The following is an 18293-nucleotide window of genomic DNA, read 5'->3' as shown; positions in this document are numbered from 1 at the left end:
TTCCATAGCCAGCGCCGCCTTCTCCCTGAGCTGTGTTCGTGCCTTCCGTGTCCCCGTCTGTGTTGTCTTCTTTGGGCCTCATGGATGACGCATGTGCAGTCGGCTCTGGCTGCGAGAGCCTGTTAGAGCTGACTGCGCATGCGTCATCCATGAGGCCCAAAGAAGACAGAGATGGAGCTGCGGAAGAAGGCGGCGCTGGCTATGGTAAAAAGGTAGGAGACGAATAGCCTTTTAAGGCTATTCCGACGTGATCAAGAAGGAAGAAGTTCTTTTACTGGTAGAATCCCTTTAACTCCTCGCGTGCCGAGCGCTTCCATTCATTTCAATGGAAGCATGCCGGCACGCGGGGGGTTAAGCGGCCGCCGGCAAAGTCAGCTGGCCGCCGCTTTCAATCACATATAAGGCGCACCGGACAGCGCTGCGCCTTATATTTCGGTGCGCCTTATAGTCCAGTGCGCTTTATATATGAACCTAGCCAGGACTATAAGGCGCTCATGGGTAATGCGCCTTATAGTCCGGTGCGCCTTATAGTCCGCAAAATACGGTATATGCACAAAACATCCTAAAAATAAGAGTTCAACATGTGCAGAGTTCATTCATATCACTATGGCCTACACCCGCATGCACGAGTCTTCAGATAATCGCTAGAACTGGAACAAAAATCTGCTTTGAAGCTGGAAATGTTAAAAAAGTATCATCCAATAAAATGTAGGGATTACACACTGTGAAAAGTAAGTGAACCCCTAAACCCTATATATTTTTTGAAAGTAGACAACCTGAAGATTACATATGTCTCAATTGGTCATCAACAGCCACATCCACCTTTACGCAACTTTGTGACAAAGACAAAACATTTTTTGAAAAAATGCACTAACACACATATTTGCACCTAAAACTCATGTTCAATCTCACATTCATATACAAAATACATTTAAAATAATAGCTTAAAGTGTAGACAATGTACATATATATATATATATATATATATATATATATATATGTACCGCATACATCAACTACAACAAGAGCTCGGACTTCCAAGAACAAGAATACAGAAGACAAGCAGGATTTTGCTGTTATTCACAAATATGCACAGCATACGTATATAAAAACACAATTTAATAGTTCATATATACAACCACCTTCATGCAGCTTTGCAGCAAACAGAGATTGCAAGCAAAAATTGCGCAAAATTTAACTAAAGTGCCGGCTCAAACAATACCTTTTTGAAAACAAAATGTACTGTCCAAAAAACTTCAATATGTGAGGAGTTCACACATACCACACATGTATATATTTACAGGTGCGGGTGATAAAGAAACAACAAAATCGCCTAAATGCGCCAACCCATTTTGTGCATGTAAATTAAACAGGACTTTACATAAAAATATTATTTTCCATCCCCCTATAAAAATTTTAGCAATCTATACATTCATCTCTAGCGCTAATCGTTATTACTATTATTTTAGCGTGTAACGGACATCACTAGAGACGTATTTTACTCTAGAAAGCTCAGGTATAGACAGGACAGGGATTGGGTGAAATGTAAACTTTATTCACAACTTTGTGTATATGTTGTGTGTTTGGTGCGATTTTCTTTTTGTCACTGTGAGCTGGACAATGCTAAACGTCTGGGTCACAGCGCCAATAAACTTCCTGGTTATGTTCAGGGGATATTACATATGAATACCCCTCTAGGAAGACTCAGGGGGAAATTACATTATACCTGTATTTGACAATCAGAGCACAAAAGTATAGTATGCGCTCTGATTGATAGGAGGGGGAAATAGGGACTGAAGCCTCTCCTCCCTCCTCCTGGGGTCACAAACAGGTTACGCACAGAGACAGAGAAAATGCTTCTCTGTCTGTGCATGCTGCAGGAGTCCTCCTCTCCCTTCCTGTTACAGTTCACTAATGCTTCCCAAGACAGGAGGGGATGGACACTTTAAAGTCCTGTATCTCAGGACTCTTTTGGGCTATAAAGATAGTTTTAGATTCATGTTAAAGATGAGTATCTCATCTTTAAAATAATTCCAAGTTCTTCATAATAGCCCTTACATATTTTGAGGGAATCGTTGTTAAAACGCTGTCAGGAATTGAGATCTTCAATGGGATCTCAATCCCGAATAGTGTTTTCAACATTGAATCGTTTTGGCACTGTAAGGGTTAACATGAGGCCCTTAGTATCATTTCAAAGATGAGATTCTCATCTTTAAAATGAATCTAGAATTATCTTTATAGCCCGAACAAGTCCAGAGATATCCACATTAGAATTAAGGATGTAGTAGCTACGTCCTCAGCTAGACAAGTGCCACCCTGGGAGGACGTAGAGCTACGTGCTTGGCAAGAAAAGGGGTAAAGACAGCAGAGAGACAGGCATTGGTGTTCTGCAGTAGTGCAGGGGTGATATCACGGGATGAAGTATATAATTGGGTATCATCAGCATAAGGGCTAATTCACACATAAAAACCGCCTGGCTTATATTGGTTCCGAAAAAAAAACGCTTCCTAATTAGGAAGCTGTTTTTTGACCTTGAGGCATTTTTGGGAGCGTTTTCTGGAGCAGTTTTTGGTAAAAACAGCTTCAGAAAACGCCAGGCGGTTTTCCCCTCCCCTAAAGTGAATGGACTGTACAAAAAACGCTAGGTGTTTTTCGCCTTCCATTCACTTCTATTGCTTTCTTCAGGCAGAATCTGCCTGAAGAAAGATCATGTTGCTTCTTTTTTTCTGGTACCAGCAAAAAACTGCTAGCAGAAAAAAAAAGCTAGCAGTCTCCATAGACCACCATTGTATTGAGGCAGATTTTGAGGAGGAGGGGACCTAGGACCGAGCCTTTAGGTACCCCAACCACAAGGGGCAGAGGAGAACTAACAAATGATACACTAAAAGAGCGGTCAGAGAGATAGGAAGAAAACAAAGAGAGAGTGGTGTTCCTGAGGCTAATGGAGTGGAGCATAGTGAAGAGGAGTTGGTGGTCTTCAGTGTCAAATGCTGCGGAGAGATCCAGAAGAATAATTGGTAAATAGTTCCTTTTCAATTTAGCCATTAAGAGATCGTTGGAAATTTTGGGGCTGTTTCTGTAGAGAGTAGTGCACAAAAACCTGATTGTAGTGCACAAAAACGAATGGCAGCAGGCAGGTGTGAGTGCATCTACACGCACTGTGAGGCGGAGACTCTTGGAGCAAGGCCTAGTTTCAAGGAGGGCAGCAAAGAAGCCACTTCAGACAGGGACAGACTGATATTCTGCAAAAGGTACAGGGATTGGACTGCTGAGGACTGGGGTAAAGTCATTTTCTCTGATGAATCCCCTTTTTGATTGTTTGGGACTTCTGGAAAACAGCTTATTCGGAGAAGACGAGGTGAGCGCTACCACCAGTCTTGTCTCATGCCAACTGTAAAGCATCCTGAAACCATTCATGTGTGGGGTTGCTTCTCAGCCAAGGGAATCGGCTCTCTCACAGTCTTGCCTAAAAACACAGCCATGAATAAAGAATGGTACCAGAATGTCCTCCAAGATCAACTTCTCCCAACCATCCAAGAGCAGTTTGGCAATCAACAATGCCTTTTCCAGCATGATGGAGCACCTTGCCATAAAGCAAAGGTGATAACTAAATGGCTCAGGGAACAAAACATAGAGATTTTGGGTCCATGGCCTGGAAACTCCCCAGATCTTAATCCCATTGAGAACTTGTGGTCAATCATCAAGAGACGGGTGGACAAACAAAAACCTACAAATTCTGACAAAATGCAAGCATTGATTGTGCAAGAATGGACTGCTATCAGTCAGGATTTGGTCCAGAAGTTGATTGAGAGCATGCCAGGGAGAATTGCAGAGGTCCTGAAGAAGAAGGGTCAACACTGCAAATATTGACTTGCTGCATTAACTCATTCTACTGTCAATATAAGCTTTTGTTACTGATAATATGATTGCAATTATATTTCTGTATGTGATAAAAACATCTGACAAACACATAAAAACCAGAGGGCAGCAGATCATGTGAAAATATAATATTTGTGTCATTCTCAAAACTTTTGGCCATGACTGTACACTGTCAGATGGGTGGACCTCACAGCTCATCCTTATTGCTGGTCAGTAATGAACACCCCCATCCCCCATGGCAATCCTCTTCCTTAAGACTTGTACTGTCGGGGTGGCTTTCTGCACAGCCCAGCGATGACGCTAGAGGCCGGCCTTACTTAAAAAAAAACAAAAAACTGAAAAATGCCTCAGACGGGAAGGGGTTAACTATTCACAGGGCAGGGAGGAGCTTCATCTGGTCATTGTGCTAATTCCCAGCCGCCTACGAGGCCATCACATATGTAAGGCTGAGGTCACACTAGCGTTCAGGGACTTTTCTATCCGACGATTTAGGGGAGAGACTCGGGACTCTATTATAGTCTTTGGGGTCCGCTGATAGGGTTTACATTTTTCAGGTCCCCAAGCAGACAATTACGGAAAGTGTATCATGTCAGTCACACCACATAATGCAATAACTACAGGACTAGAAGAATCTGCTCCATCCCCAATGACAAGTAGAGGGTAAATTTAGGATCCTTTCACTCTGAGGAAAATGGTGAGGAATTCGGTGTGGAATTTCACCGCTGAATAAAAGCCTCCCATTTTTTTCTGCGCTGAAATTCCACACCAAATTCCTCACCATTTTCCTCCGTGTGAATGCACCCTTACACGTGTGCAGATAAGAGATTTAAAATCTTGTAAGATGACTTTTTAGCAAAAAGAATCTTAGTGAGTAGAAAAACCATCTGACAGGCTCCTTATAAAGTGGACTATTCAAGACACTGAGAATGGAGTGTGCTGGCCACCGGCAACCACAGTACTGTATTGGCTTTCCAGCACTCAAACCCTACAGCCAGATAACCCCAATAAAACAGCCAGTCAGCAGCCAGCTGCTGTGTACATAGGCCGTCCCCTGACACAACATGCAGGGCTCTGTCAAGTAGCGAATTAATAGCTTGTCCTGACTGAACGCAACACATGTCTATATCAGTCAAGCCTATAGGACCCCTCCCCCAGCCCGGCTACTTCACAGGCACCCTTGTACCCTGTCTTCCAGCACTAGCGGCCAACAGGTGATCACGTGGAGACGAATGCAGCGCTTCCGTCTTTCTATTGGCTGTCGTCTTCTGCCTGGTGGGCTGTGATTGGCTGGCAAATCCGGTTCACGTGAAACGATGAGTGGGACGGGACGCCGGGTTCTTTAACAATGAGAGAGCGCTATGCTTGGAGAGTGGGCTCTGAGGCCGGAGGTGAGAGGTTGTGTGCGGGGCCCCGGCGGGATGGCGAGTGCCACGGCTTGCAGCGTTATACCCCGTCCGCCCTGTGCCAGCCCTCCCTCCCGTGGACTATAGCGTGCAGCTGAGACGGGACACATAAGGTATGCGCTGTGTGACCACGAGAGTATGACAGGTCTTCAGGTGGGCATTAAGCCATGAACTTGCACTCCAAGACGCCGGCGGGACCTTGAGGGAAACCTACAAGTTCTCAGGAACAGCTGTGGCTGGATGTCGTTAGCCGGTAGCCTGGCATAGGGGCAGGGTAGTCCTTGGGTTATTGCTGGTTTGCCATGGTTATATCCCCGGTGACGTGACTGGAGACTTTATCCTGTGGGAGCTCCTACAATAATGACTATCATGTATCCCTGACCTGCATGTGCTGAGGCACTGGGCTAGCTATAGTGTGAATGATCAGGGATAGGGCTATCTATAGTGTGAATGATCAGGTATAGGGCTAGCTATGGGGTGAACGATCAGGGATAGGGCTAGCTATAGTGTGAATGATCAGGCACAGGGCTAACTATAGGGTGAACGATCAGGAATAGGGCTAGCTGAAGGGTGAATGATCAGGGATAGGGCTAGCTGAAGGGTGAATGATCAGGGATAGGGCTAGCTATAGGGTGAACGATCAGGCAGAGGGCTAGCTATAGGGTGAACGATCAGGCAGAGGGCTAGCTATAGGGTGAACGATCAGGCAGAGGGCTAGCTATAGGGTGAACGATCAGGCAGAGGGCTAGCTATAGGGTGAACGATCAGGCAGAGGGCTAGCTATAGGGTGAACGATCAGGCAGAGGGCTAGCTATAGGGTGAACGATCAGGCAGAGGGCTAGCTATAGGGTGAACGATCAGGCAGAGGGCTAGCTATAGGGTGAACGATCAGGCAGAGGGCTAGCTATAGGGTGAACGATCAGGCAGAGGGCTAGCTATAGGGTGAATGATCAGTCATGCTCTTGGATTTGGGCACTGTATCCATCTATGGAAGTTGCTTTGGATCTTTTCCCTGTATTCAGGTGATGTGGGATCTGGATTTCCCATTGACTTTTTTTTTTTTGGCTAGAGTAAATGTTTCTCAGTCTCTCACAACTAAATACATGTCAAACGTGATATAACCCTGTAGATGTCTGAGAGTCTGCATGCATTGTAATACTGCAGGATAGGGTTACATTGACTCAGAAACTTGGATTTCTACTGGAGATGTGCCTGCAGAGCCCCGTGCAAATTCTGGAAATCGTAACTTTTCTATGTGAATTATCTTGAAATAGTGGCCAGGCAGAGGGTTTAGAAACCTGACCCTGTGAACATGGCTTAAAGAGGACCTTTCACCACCAGGGGCACATACAGTGAATTCACTTCACTATCGACTCTCACGTTCTGTACCCCTTGTCTACAGTGCTGTACTGTCAGAGGGGGTGTAGTATAACGCTCCCCTCCCCCCCCCCCCCCGTGCTCGTATATCGACAAGCACTAACCAGGAGGGGAGGGAGGCGTTCCTCACAGTACAGCGCAATAGATGCTCTTGACTGTCTGAAACGCCCTTTTGACAGTGCAGCGTTATGGTACCGGCACTGATAGCTCTTCACTGGGGGCACAAGAACGTGAAAGACTATAGTGCGCCGTGGTGTGGTGTATTGCACAGCATGTGCCCCAGGACAGTGGCGTAACTAGGAATGGCAGGACCCCATGGCGAACTTTTGACATGGGGGGGGGGGGGGCCCCAAAAAAAAACGACGCCGAAGACCTCTACCTACCCCCTCCTCCGCACTCTATTATGTCCTTTAGTAAGCCCTGCACACAGTATTATCCCCCATAGTGGCCCCTGCACACACAGTATTATGTCCCACTGTGGACACCCATAAACAATTATACTCTGGGGTCTTTTCAGACCTCAGAGTATAATCGGAGACCCGGGGAATAAAAACATTAAAAAAAACAGAAACAGTTGCTTACCTGCTCCCCAGCTCCTAGAAGCAGACCCGGGTCATGTGACGTCAGACACGAATGACGGAGGCCTAGCAGGATCGTGGAGAGGTAAGTAACAGTGTTTATATTCCCTTACCTCTCCCGGTCCGCTGATCATTATACTTGGGGGGGGGGGGGGTTCTGCAAAGACCCCCGAGTATAATGATAGTGTTTGTGGGGCTCGCGGTGTCACTTGCCGATCCCGGCCCAGCCAGGATCGGCAAGTGAATAGGGCCCGTAATGGACTATTTTAAAAAAAAAAAAAAAATCGCAGCGGTAACGGCTGTCACCGGGCCCCCTAATGGCCCGGGCCCTGTGGCAGCCACCTCTGCTGCCTCTATGGTAGTTACGCCACTGCCCCAGGAGGTGAAGGAGAGTCATCAGGAAATCTGTTTCAAAACATGATTTTTTTTTTTTTTTTTTCCTTCATTCTCCCTTTGCTGTAGAGCATATTATGACCGATTCTGCCAGTGTTAAGACCTTTAGACTGTCTTTTTAAAGGGTTTGGACTATCTTGGTATGTCTGAATACCATTTTGGACATTCAGAAAGAGCAGTGTAGGTTCTAAATGTGCTCTGAATTTAAAGGGATTCTACTATTAAAAAAAACTTTTTTCTGTGGCTAACACGTCGGAATAGCCTTTAGAAAGGCTATTCGTCTCCTACCTTTAGATGGGATCTCCGCCGTTCCTTAGTAATACCGTTTTTTTTTTTACCGGTATGTAAATTAGTTCTCTGGCAGCGATGGGGTGGGCCCCAGTGCTGAAAATGCGATGAGGGCGTCCCCACGGCTGCCCGAGAACAGGATCCTGCGCTGCCTCTGTCTTCTGCCAGATCCTCCCCTTCTTTCTACAGCAGCGTCACCTCTGTCGGCTCTTACACTAGTAGAGCCGACTGCGCATGCTCGGAATTGCGGAACTATGGCCGCGCATGCGCAGTCGGCTCTACTAGTGTAAGAGCCGACAGGTGACGCTGCTGTAGAAACTAATTTACATACCGGTAAAAAAACGGTATTACTAAGGAACGGCACGGCGGAGATCCCATCTAAAGGTAGGAGACAAATAGCCTTTCTAAAGGCTATTCCAACGTGTTATCCACAGAAAAAAAGGTTGTTTTTTTTTTGTTTTTTTAATGGTAGAATCCCTTTAAACAAATGAAACCCCATTCACTGACTGCAACAGGGTTGTGTAATGTCAAGCAATGGCATAATCTCATCCGGTGTTCTACAAATTGATATTATGCAGCTGCTTACTATATTAACAAAGAATGCTGGTGGGCATAATGTTTTAAACGGATCCTATCACTCACACTATTTTTTTTTTTTTTTATTTTTTTTTTTTTTATCTAGGTACCCTCTCGGAATAGCCTTAAAGGCTATTTTCCTACCTTTTGTCGTCTTCTCCGTGCCGCCGTTCGCCTACAATCCCGGTTTCTCTCAGTATGCAAACTAGCGCTCTCGCAGCACTGGGGGCATCCCCAATGCTGTGAGAGAACTCTCTCCAGTGCCACCTCTATCTTCCTCAGCAGTGTCTCACTTCTTCTGGCTGCGGCTTGTAACTTCTAGGCCTTGGGTGGTTTTAGAAATTGCAGCATGTCAATTATATCTACGAGAATGCCAGCAGTTTCCTCATAGGTATAATTGCAATAGAAAGGCCGCAAAGGAAAACTCTGACCTTTCTATTTAAAGCTCTACGGGAAGAACCACGATGTGTTCCTGCCATGTTTTTTTGCGACTGCGCATGCTTGCGGCCACAAGAAAAATGGCCACTTACATAGTATTGTAAGCGGACATTTTCTCGTGGCTGGTGGACATGCGCAGTCAGCTTGCATGAGGCCTAGAAGTTACATGCCGCCACTGGAAGAAGACGCGGTGAAGACCTCGCTGCTGAGGAAGATGGAGGTGGCGCTGGAGAGAGTTCTCGCGCAGCATTGGGGCCACCCCCAGTGCTGCAAAAGAACTAATTAACATACTGAGAAAAAACGGATTTTAGGCGAATGGCGGCGTGGAAAAGACATCAAAAGGTAGGAGACTAATGGCCTTTCTTAAGGCTATTCTGATGTGTTAGGAAAAAAAAGTGATTGAATGATAGGATCCCTTTAAGTGGCACACTTGTGTACCTCATTTCCTTACTCTTGTTGCATGTGGTTCCTATTCTTAACGTGACAAACTGATCAGTGTCTAGTTAAAAATGTTTCAGCACTTTTTTTTGCGCTCACTAAACCTAGTAATTTTGGCAGTAGCCTTTACATTGTACTCTGTGTTCTATTGCAGGCCTTACACTTCAGGGTGAGCATGGCTTCCACTAGGTGGTAGTGACAGTCCATCGAAAACTGGAAGTGAACACGGAACACTGTCATCCTACAGCATAAGATAAGGGGGTGTGTTCCTGTATACGTGCTGTTAATTTCCGTTTTCTCTAGTTAGACAACAGACCACTACGTTTTTCTTTCTCTGTCCTGGCTAGGATTTCTTTTTTGTCGACTTTACTTTCCATATGTCCTAAATGCCCAGGATCATCTCCCAGATGAACTCAACCAGGTAAAACATGAGAAGACAGGCTTTGTCTTTCTTTGAGCTCTAGTGCATCCTCCAGCCCATTCAGTAACTTCCAGTTATGTATATATGACTTTTTTTTATTTTAGCTGTTTAGTTTGTACAGTTGCAAGTATTATGTGATGTAGGATTAGTAAGAAGCGTCAGAGTACTACTGCTATAGGTATAAATTCTTGGTGCTGTAGTAAAATATTGAAATTGGTAGTACTGTGCTGTTGTGGGGATATTTGACTTGTAGGCTGCAGATGCAGAAACCACTTTGTTTTTTGTTGTTGCGCTTGGAAAGGGGGTGAAGGGAATATTTTGAAACCTCACAATAGCTGCCGTCCCTGTACTTTACTTATTGATAGTTCCTTTAATAGCTAGCTATAAATGTGGTAAGTCACCTGATTTCTATTATGCTGCGGCTTCTTACAGTTACCTATTTGTAGGCTTCCATTGTGTGATCATCTTGCAAGGCAACCATTAGCTATGACAGGTGGAACTTTATATTGAAGGCTTCAATCAGATTTTCCAGCGTGTTCAAATCTGTTATTCTCCATAGAAACCTAGTGAATCTTACAATTTTTGTGTAGTAGTGTATTTTGAACTTGAGGAGGCTTGAAAAAGGAAGCTGTAAAAGTGATGTAAGACTAGAAATATTTGTGACATTCTAATGCTTGACCGTATTGCCAGTTAGACAAACTTGTAACTAGACTTGACTTCTTACTTGTACTTGTGCGCAATGTTGCTTAGTTTCAGAGGGCATTTCTATAAAAAGGGGGATATAAATAAAGGCCACTTCTCCAGTCCCTGAGAAGGGTGTTGCGGGACCTCATTTTAGATTTGAATAGAAGTATAAAACAGCAGACACCCCTTGGATATGGCGGCCACCCGGCATCCACCGTACTAGTACAGCGGATGTTGGGAAGGTGTTAAAGGGCTAACAAACCTCCCAAATGCTGTTGTGAATAATTTAAGGGGTGCAGTTTTGATAAGTGCTTTGTGGGGATTTCTAAAATATAGGCCTTTGATTCCCTTCAGAACTGAAGTGGTCCCAGAGAGGAAGGAAGAGGGGGGAGAGAGAAGGGAGAGAGGGGGGGGGGGGGAAATTGGTTTGGGAAAATTTTTTTTTTTTTTTTAAATCACACTTTTAACATCGGAAATAAATTAAAGAAACATTAACTGATGCAAATATAAAGAGGACATATGGTAAATATTTATTAATGTAGTTGGGTGGTATGACTGTCTGAAAAGCAGAGCATTTCACACTTTGAAAATTAAGTTGTTTGTTTTTTTTGACACATTGTACTTCATGTTAGTAGTAAACATTGATCAAGATTTTATTTTTCTTTAATATACGGTAAATAGAAAAATCTCAATCGCTTGTGTAATAAGTTAAAGCATCTCAAAGTCATTGCCATTCAAAGTGACCCATGTCTGTTTTGGACAAAGAGGCCTAATCCATAAAGTACTTTTAGGCTGTGTCCTCAAGGAGGGGGGTTAAGGTTTTGTTGACTGTTTAGCTTATAGGGAAAAATGTGTGCTTTTTGTACTATGTCTGCTATGGAAAGTACATCAGATATTTTGGGAGATGAGTAATGTGTGCACATTGGCATCATTATGTAGTAGAACTTCTGGTAATGTACAAAATGAATCAATCTTAAAATACTAATAACTTCATGCTCACAATTCCTCTCCATTCACCCTGATGCGCTGTATGTGCTTCCTACCATATCACTGTTTTGTGTATGTGTAATGACTTGTTAATTGGGAAGACACTTCTGTGCCAGTCGGGTCCCAGTTTGGTGACTTTACAACAGTGTGTGTGTGTGTGTGTGTGTGTGTGTGTGTGTGTTTTGATGTATAGGACTAACAGATATTCAAGAGCCTTTTAATTCTGTCATAAGAGTGGTGTAGGTTACACTAAAATGTAATGTCTTAAGTATTCCAATTCTAATGTGGTTTTGTTTTACATATTTCCTAGTGTTCCTCTGGACTTCTTGCCACACAAACCAATCATGGCGCTGGATATTGCTATGAAATTTTATTTGCATTCGGCAGCACTGAAACAAGAACACTTGGAGTGCAGAATAAAGCCGAAACCAAACAAGCCTCTAAGGCCATGCATTCAGCCAAATGACAAATCCTCGCTAACGGATATGGATAATCAGGAAAATAAAGTTAAGAAGAAAGTCTCCTTTGCTGATAGCAGAGGTTTAGCCCTTACAATGGTAAAGGTATATTCTGAGCTTGATGATCCTCTGGACATCCCTTTCAACATAACAGAGTTGATAGACAACATAGTCAACCTGACCACGTCTGAGAAGGAGCATCTTGTTTTAGACTTTGCCCAGCCTGCAGCAGACTACTTGGATTTCAGGAACAGACTCCAAAGTGACTATGTTTGTTTAGAAAACTGTATGCTTAAAGAGCGGTCACTTGTTGGCACTGTAAAAGTCAAGAATCTCGCCTTTGAGAAATGTGTCAAGATACGAATAACTTCTAATTCTTGGCGAACTTTCACAGATCACGAATGCCAATATGTTAAAGACACTTATGCTGGTTCGGATAGGGACACCTTTTCATTTGATATTGTCCTGCCTCATGACATCCGACCACAAGAGAGAATAGAATTTGCAGTTCAGTATGAATGCAATGGGAAAACTTACTGGGACAGCAATAAGGGACAAAACTACCGAATTATTCGTTCAGACTATCATGGTCGCCACAGTGAATATGATTATAGTCTTTCTCTAGATCAGTTTGGAAGTCCCAGGTGCTCTTATGGTATATTTCCAGAATGGTCCAGCTACTCTGGGTTTGACAAACAAGGACCTTACTACTAATCTATACTCGTAAATCAACAAATGAAAACTGTCATGTGATCTGTAGAGAAGCCAGTCCCAAGAAGCCTTTTTTTTGGATGTCTGGGAATGTCTAGAAGGCTAAGACCCCATGTAGCTTCCCACTGTAAAAATGTGCTGTGAGGAAAAACCGTGGCAGCAACACACTGCAGATCTTCCCTCAGGGCTTTGCACAGGTTTTCTCTGCAGACTTTGTCTCTTATACCTATAGGGGAAACCCCCGGTGTTTCCATAGGTATAATTAACATGCTGCAATTTCCAAAGCCACTACAGTTCTGGAAATCGCAGGGTGTGCACTACGTGTATTTTACTGCAGGCAAACTGCAACGTTTACGCCACTTGGGGCCCCAGCTTAATTCGCATTGGTCAGGGCTAGGTTACTTTGATTACTTATGGTTCCATATAAAGGCATGCTTGTTTGAATTGGTACTTTTGTTTTTTTTTCTTAAATTGGGGTAAAAACTATAAAATGCTGCTACTTTCATCTCCCCACCCCAAAAGCTGTTACACTTCTTTTTTTTTTTTTTTTTTTTTAAATTTAAAAATGGACAGTACATTGTGGTTTCTATGCTTCTTTACATGTCTCTGTTCAGCATTCTATTAGAATGCCTGTAATTTAGATATGCTTACAAAGTGATGGCTCTGCTTTATTGTAAATTCTAAATTTGCAGCAAAGTAATGTTGTTACCTTCTGATCAGGCGACATGTTTTATAGTCTACTAGAACTGAGTTATTGAATGTTATTTGCACTGCCCCACCCTAAGCGCATACACTGCACCTGTCCTTATAACTCTTCCAATGGTGCTGGAGTAACAGACCTATAGAATCCTAGGTTTGTGTTTTAGCTGTTCTGCTCTAATGCTGGCATCTTTTATGTCTGACAAATCCGTGTACGTCTCAGTCCTGTAAAGTTGTCTATCATTAACTGTTTGCATCACACAAATGTTACTACTTGTCACTTATCTCTTCCTCTAACAGTTTTTACATTCTGGACCACCCACTGCACACTCACACATGTATACTTCTTAGTTTGCAATCTTGTATATATTTCCGCTGGTGTAACTTAGCAGCAGTAACTTGTGTATTTATGAAAAGTTATTTTTTTTTAATATTCATATTGATGGATGCTGGTGTCCACTTTAATATTAAGTTCAGTGGTGTAGACTTTTTTTTTTTATTACTACTTATATACTCTTGTGCCTGCTTCAACTGTGAAAAATACCCGTTCTTTTAGTATGGTGGTGGTCTCTTGACAATGACAAGTACGCAGATGACTCTGGTATGACTAGATTAAAGGGGCTTTCTCCCAAAAATGTCATGCATGGGATAAGTGGTAAGTGTCTAAGGGCCTAACCACTGGGACCCCCACTGATTATCTGAAGGAAAAGAAGTGAATAGAGTAGTGACCGAGCATACATTCCACTACTTAATTTTACACAGGGAACTCTGTGACCTCCATTCTTCTGAATGTTGTGTGTTCTAGTGAAATCAAATTTGTCACCTCTCCTGTATATTGAGGAAACCCTGTTATGCTTGTACCTTAAGCAGGTATAGTTAAAATACAGGAACCTATTGACTAGTGGGCAGGAAGCCTTTACACTTTTATGTAAGCTTGGAAAAAAGTGTTTGTTTTTTTTTTTTTGCAGGCAAATTCTAACCTTATTTCATGTTGCTACTTTTTTTTTTTTTATTACAATGTGCTTTTTTCATAATCTAGTCTATTTTATATGACCTGTGGTACAGTGACTATAGTTATTGTCCTGTTATCTCTGGGACCCAACAATGATCTTCTTACTGGCCAGCTTCCTCCCCCCCCCCCCCCCCCCCCCCCCCCCGTAGGTGTTGAGCCACCAAGTTTGCCAGAGTATTTGTGTGTACCAGTTCACCAAGAGCTTGACAAAATGATAATGTTTGGCAGTAGGAAACGACCATACTTGGTTAACTTTCTCCAAAATAAAACAAAAAGTTAGATCTTTAACTTTGCCAAAATCGTGCCTTGTTCAAAGTTTCTTCAAGTTTTGTATTTTAACGAAAAAGCCAACTTTGTACACAAGCCATTGAGGACAACATATGCACTTTATAACCATGAGTGAAATTGAGATTTGTCTATTTTTAGAATTTAAGGAGATGTTTTTAAAGTGAATTGTAATAAAGTTGAAGCATTTAAAGGGACAGTGTGTTGTGCATTTTATCTGTAAGAATGAAGTTGTATTGTAATATTTACCAAAGACTGACTTATAAGGGGCAAAGTGTGGGCATATTAAAAACTGTGGGAGCATCAGTGACTAAAATGTTATGTGGAGTTTCTACAGGTCCGTATTACATGCTTTCTGAAGCCATGTAGTATTTGATACTCCTGGGGTAGAATAGCACTGCTGTAGGACTTGATGACTCTTTATTGGTCAAACCTCCAATATTTACCCCCAACTGCCTGACTCCTTTAAATATCTCCCTAGCACAGGGGTGGGCAATTTAATTTTCCCATGGAGCTGCATAAGAAATTGAAACTGTTCAAGAGGGCTATGTGTGCCGTTTCAAATTTAGTTCCACCCACTTCTACTTTGATTCCGCCAATTCTCTATCATTTTTCCATGTGCCCCCACAAAGTATAATCCTCCTACAGTTGCCCTAACATTATACACCCCAACATTATAACATTTTCCTCCAAAAGTATTAGGTCCCTCTCCTGGTGCCCCAGTTTAAACTAGCAGAAACTAGAGGGGATATTAAACTAGGGCAGCTGGAGGGGGATATTAAACAGAGGGGGACATTAAAGTCAAAGTGCCATCGGCGGGAAGGGGTTAAAGGGCACCTTTGACCACCTCCAAGTCTTTACATTAATTAATAATGGTGCTCCACTATAATGGAATCTGCTGGGTGTTTTCCATTTACATACATAAACTGGTGGAGAGACAAGTCCTCTGTGCAAGACTTCTCTCTGGCGATTTCTGCGGTGGAGTCTCAGACTCCGCCACGCCACAGATCTGAATTTAGCTTTACGTAGGAGATGGAAACATTTTCTTTCACAGAGTGATTACAATCTCTTGGATTTATATGAACTACTTTTACAAAAATAAAAATCAGTTGTGCTTTAATGTTTAGTAGATTGTAGGGCAAAGTTGATATTGGAATATTCCCCCCCCAGAAATTTCTTGGAACATCCCTAAATAAGTGCCCCAAGTTAAGCTAAACCATTTGACTTTAGATGTCCTTTGATGACATGCACCATGAGGCCGGGGCCCCACAAGGCATAAACTCCCTGTGGTGCCACGGTTTCTAGTGAATGTCATGCACACATTGCTGAAAAATATGCGCAACTGTAATGCTGAGATTTCCAAAACCATTGCAGTTTTGGAAATTGCAGTATGTCAGTTCTACCTATGGAATCTGACTGTTTCCCTATAGGTGTATAATTAGAAGCGTTTCTCCCCCCCCCCACATAGCTTTTTAGCTGTGGCCTGCTACATAACCTAATCGTGTATGGTACAGCTTCCAGTGTCATGGTGCCAGAGTAAAGATTGCTATTGTGCAAGCCAAAATGGAAAAACGCTGACCAGGTTTGATCACTTTAGATATGTTTGCAAATTTTTTTTTTATTTTTTTCTTCTTCCCCCTTTTCTTTCTTCCATAAATCCATAGTTCAGGTGTAGATAACAAACTGCGCAATATACTTTACATAAAAAAAGTGCCTTTGCCTTTCTGTCACAGAGCTCCTCAAGCAGAGAGACCTCAGCAAATATATTGACCACTCATTCTTTCAGCTATCTACTAGAGATGAGCGAACGACATTCGATCGAATATCAGGCTGTTCAAGGTATTCAATTCCAATCGAATACCATGCGGAAAACGCAGTAAAAATTCGTATCAACTCCCACCTTCCCTTGCGCTTTTTTTTTTTTTTTGCACCATTAACTGTGCAGGGGAGGAGAAACAGGAAGCAGGAAAATGGACATTGAAAAAAAAAAATAGGAAAAAGTCATTGGCTGGCGAAATCAGGTGACCTCCGATTTATAAGAATAGTGGCCACCTTCTTCGTCTCATTTTGCGGCTTGGTGAGAGATGGGGACATAGATCTGCTGAGGGCTAGAGAAGGATTAGATTCTGCTAGGCAGGGAAAAACAGAATAACAGCTCTTTTCAGAGCTATACTGCAGGGAGAGGAGTCGATAGACGCTCAACCCAGCTAACCACGCTGTGTGCCCCTAAAAGGGATACACAGCAATTGTCAGTCTATATACGCTCAATCCAGCTTTCCTTGGTGTATAGACCATAAAATTTGCATTTCTATACATCTAAAAATGTGTAAGGCTAGTGCAAAGGGACAGGGACATGGAAATGCAGCTGGGGAGCAAGGTATCCCGTTCCTACTGCTCTGTGGTAGCAAGCATTGCGCTTCCCTTCCCCATAGTCCCCGGCTTGATGACCACATTAAGTAGGGTGCAAGGTACAACACTAACCAGACCTGAGCACCAGAAACAGATGTTACAATGGCTAGCGGATAAGGCTTCCAGCATATTCTCCACCAGCCAGTCAGCCTCTACCTCAACTCCTCCTCCTAACCAACAGTCTGGTCCTCCTTCCTCACAACATGCCCAATCTTCCCAGCAGAGTAATCCCTCCTTTCCCACCTCCCAGGAGCTGTTTTCGGTGGGCGGTGTGCAGGAGGAGGAGCCGAGAGAGGAATTGGAAGAGGAGGTGGTGGACAATGAGGACACTGACCCAACCTGAACAGGGGGGATGTCAAGCAGGAAAAGTAGTGTAGATGTGGAGGGAAGAGCAGCACCAAAGAAGGTGGCTAGAGGCAGAGGCATGTCCAGGGGCAGAGGACAGCTGCTTCACCGAAGCCAGGCCACAGCCTGCAAGGCCCAAGATGTTCCCTATTCTAGTTAGCCTAGAAAAACTCCCCCATCGAGGCCACGCTCTTCGGTGGTGCGGAGATTTTTCAATGTATGCGTGTAGGACAAATATAGTGCGGTTTGCACACTTTGCAACTCGAAACTGAGTAGGGGCTCTGAAAAGAGCAACCTTACGACCACTGCCATGCGTCGTCATTTGGAATGCAATCACTGGGCTCAGTGGCAGAGATCAATCGCAGGATAATCGTCATCCGGCGTTGCCGCCACTGCCTCTCCCACTGTTGCCAGTGCTGGCGCTGCAGTCCAGACCACCAGCCAGGACACCTCCACATCTGCCTCCACCACTTTGGGGACTTCCCCCTCATCCTCCCCTTTTCCTGCCTTAGCTCCTTCTCCTGCACCATCATGCGCCTCTTCCCAGCAACCCACCATCTCCCAGATGTACAGCGCTAGCCACCCACATCCCCAAGCCTTAAACGGGCACATCTCGAAACTTCTGACCCAGGATATGTTGGCGTTCTGGCTTGTGGAAACTCAGGCCTTCTGTGACCTGATGGCAAGTGCGGCACCTCGCTATACTGTCCCTAGCCGTCACTACTTCTCCCAGTGTGCCATCCCCACCTTTCACCAGCACGTGTCACGCAACATCAGGCGGGCTCTAAGTTCCGCGCTTTGCACAAAGGTCCACTTGACCACTGATGTGTGGACAAGTGCATGCAGACAGAGACGCTACATTTCACTGACGGCACACTGGGTGAATGTAGTTGAGGCTGGGACCGGGACCCG

At 43.8% G+C, this 18293-nt stretch overlaps 1 protein-coding gene across 1 annotated transcript; it reads left to right on the top strand.

The window, feature by feature from the left end:
- Nucleotides 1–5293: 5293 nt before the first annotated feature.
- Nucleotides 5294–13654, top strand: PPP1R3B (protein phosphatase 1 regulatory subunit 3B). The gene is made up of 3 exons (XM_075264678.1): nt 5294–5395; nt 9525–9791; nt 11773–13654. Exons 2-3 carry the CDS (start codon nt 9757–9759, stop codon nt 12632–12634), a joined length of 897 nt encoding a protein of 298 aa, XP_075120779.1. The 5' UTR covers nt 5294–5395; nt 9525–9756; the 3' UTR covers nt 12635–13654.
- Nucleotides 13655–18293: the final 4639 nt, after the last annotated feature.

The sequence above is a fragment of the Leptodactylus fuscus genome, chromosome 1, assembly GCF_031893055.1.
Source record: "Leptodactylus fuscus isolate aLepFus1 chromosome 1, aLepFus1.hap2, whole genome shotgun sequence".
NCBI classification, from domain to species: domain Eukaryota; kingdom Metazoa; phylum Chordata; class Amphibia; order Anura; family Leptodactylidae; genus Leptodactylus; species Leptodactylus fuscus.
This window is presented reverse-complemented; position numbering and strand designations above follow the sequence as displayed.

Excerpts from the sequence above, each read along its gene's own strand:
- PPP1R3B (XM_075264678.1), top strand. The coding sequence starts at position 9,757 with ATGCCCAGGATCATCTCCCAGATGAACTCAACCAG. Across the intron at positions 9,792-11,772 it reads TCCCAGATGAACTCAACCAG|TGTTCCTCTGGACTTCTTGC; the intron begins GTAAAACATGAG and ends CATATTTCCTAG.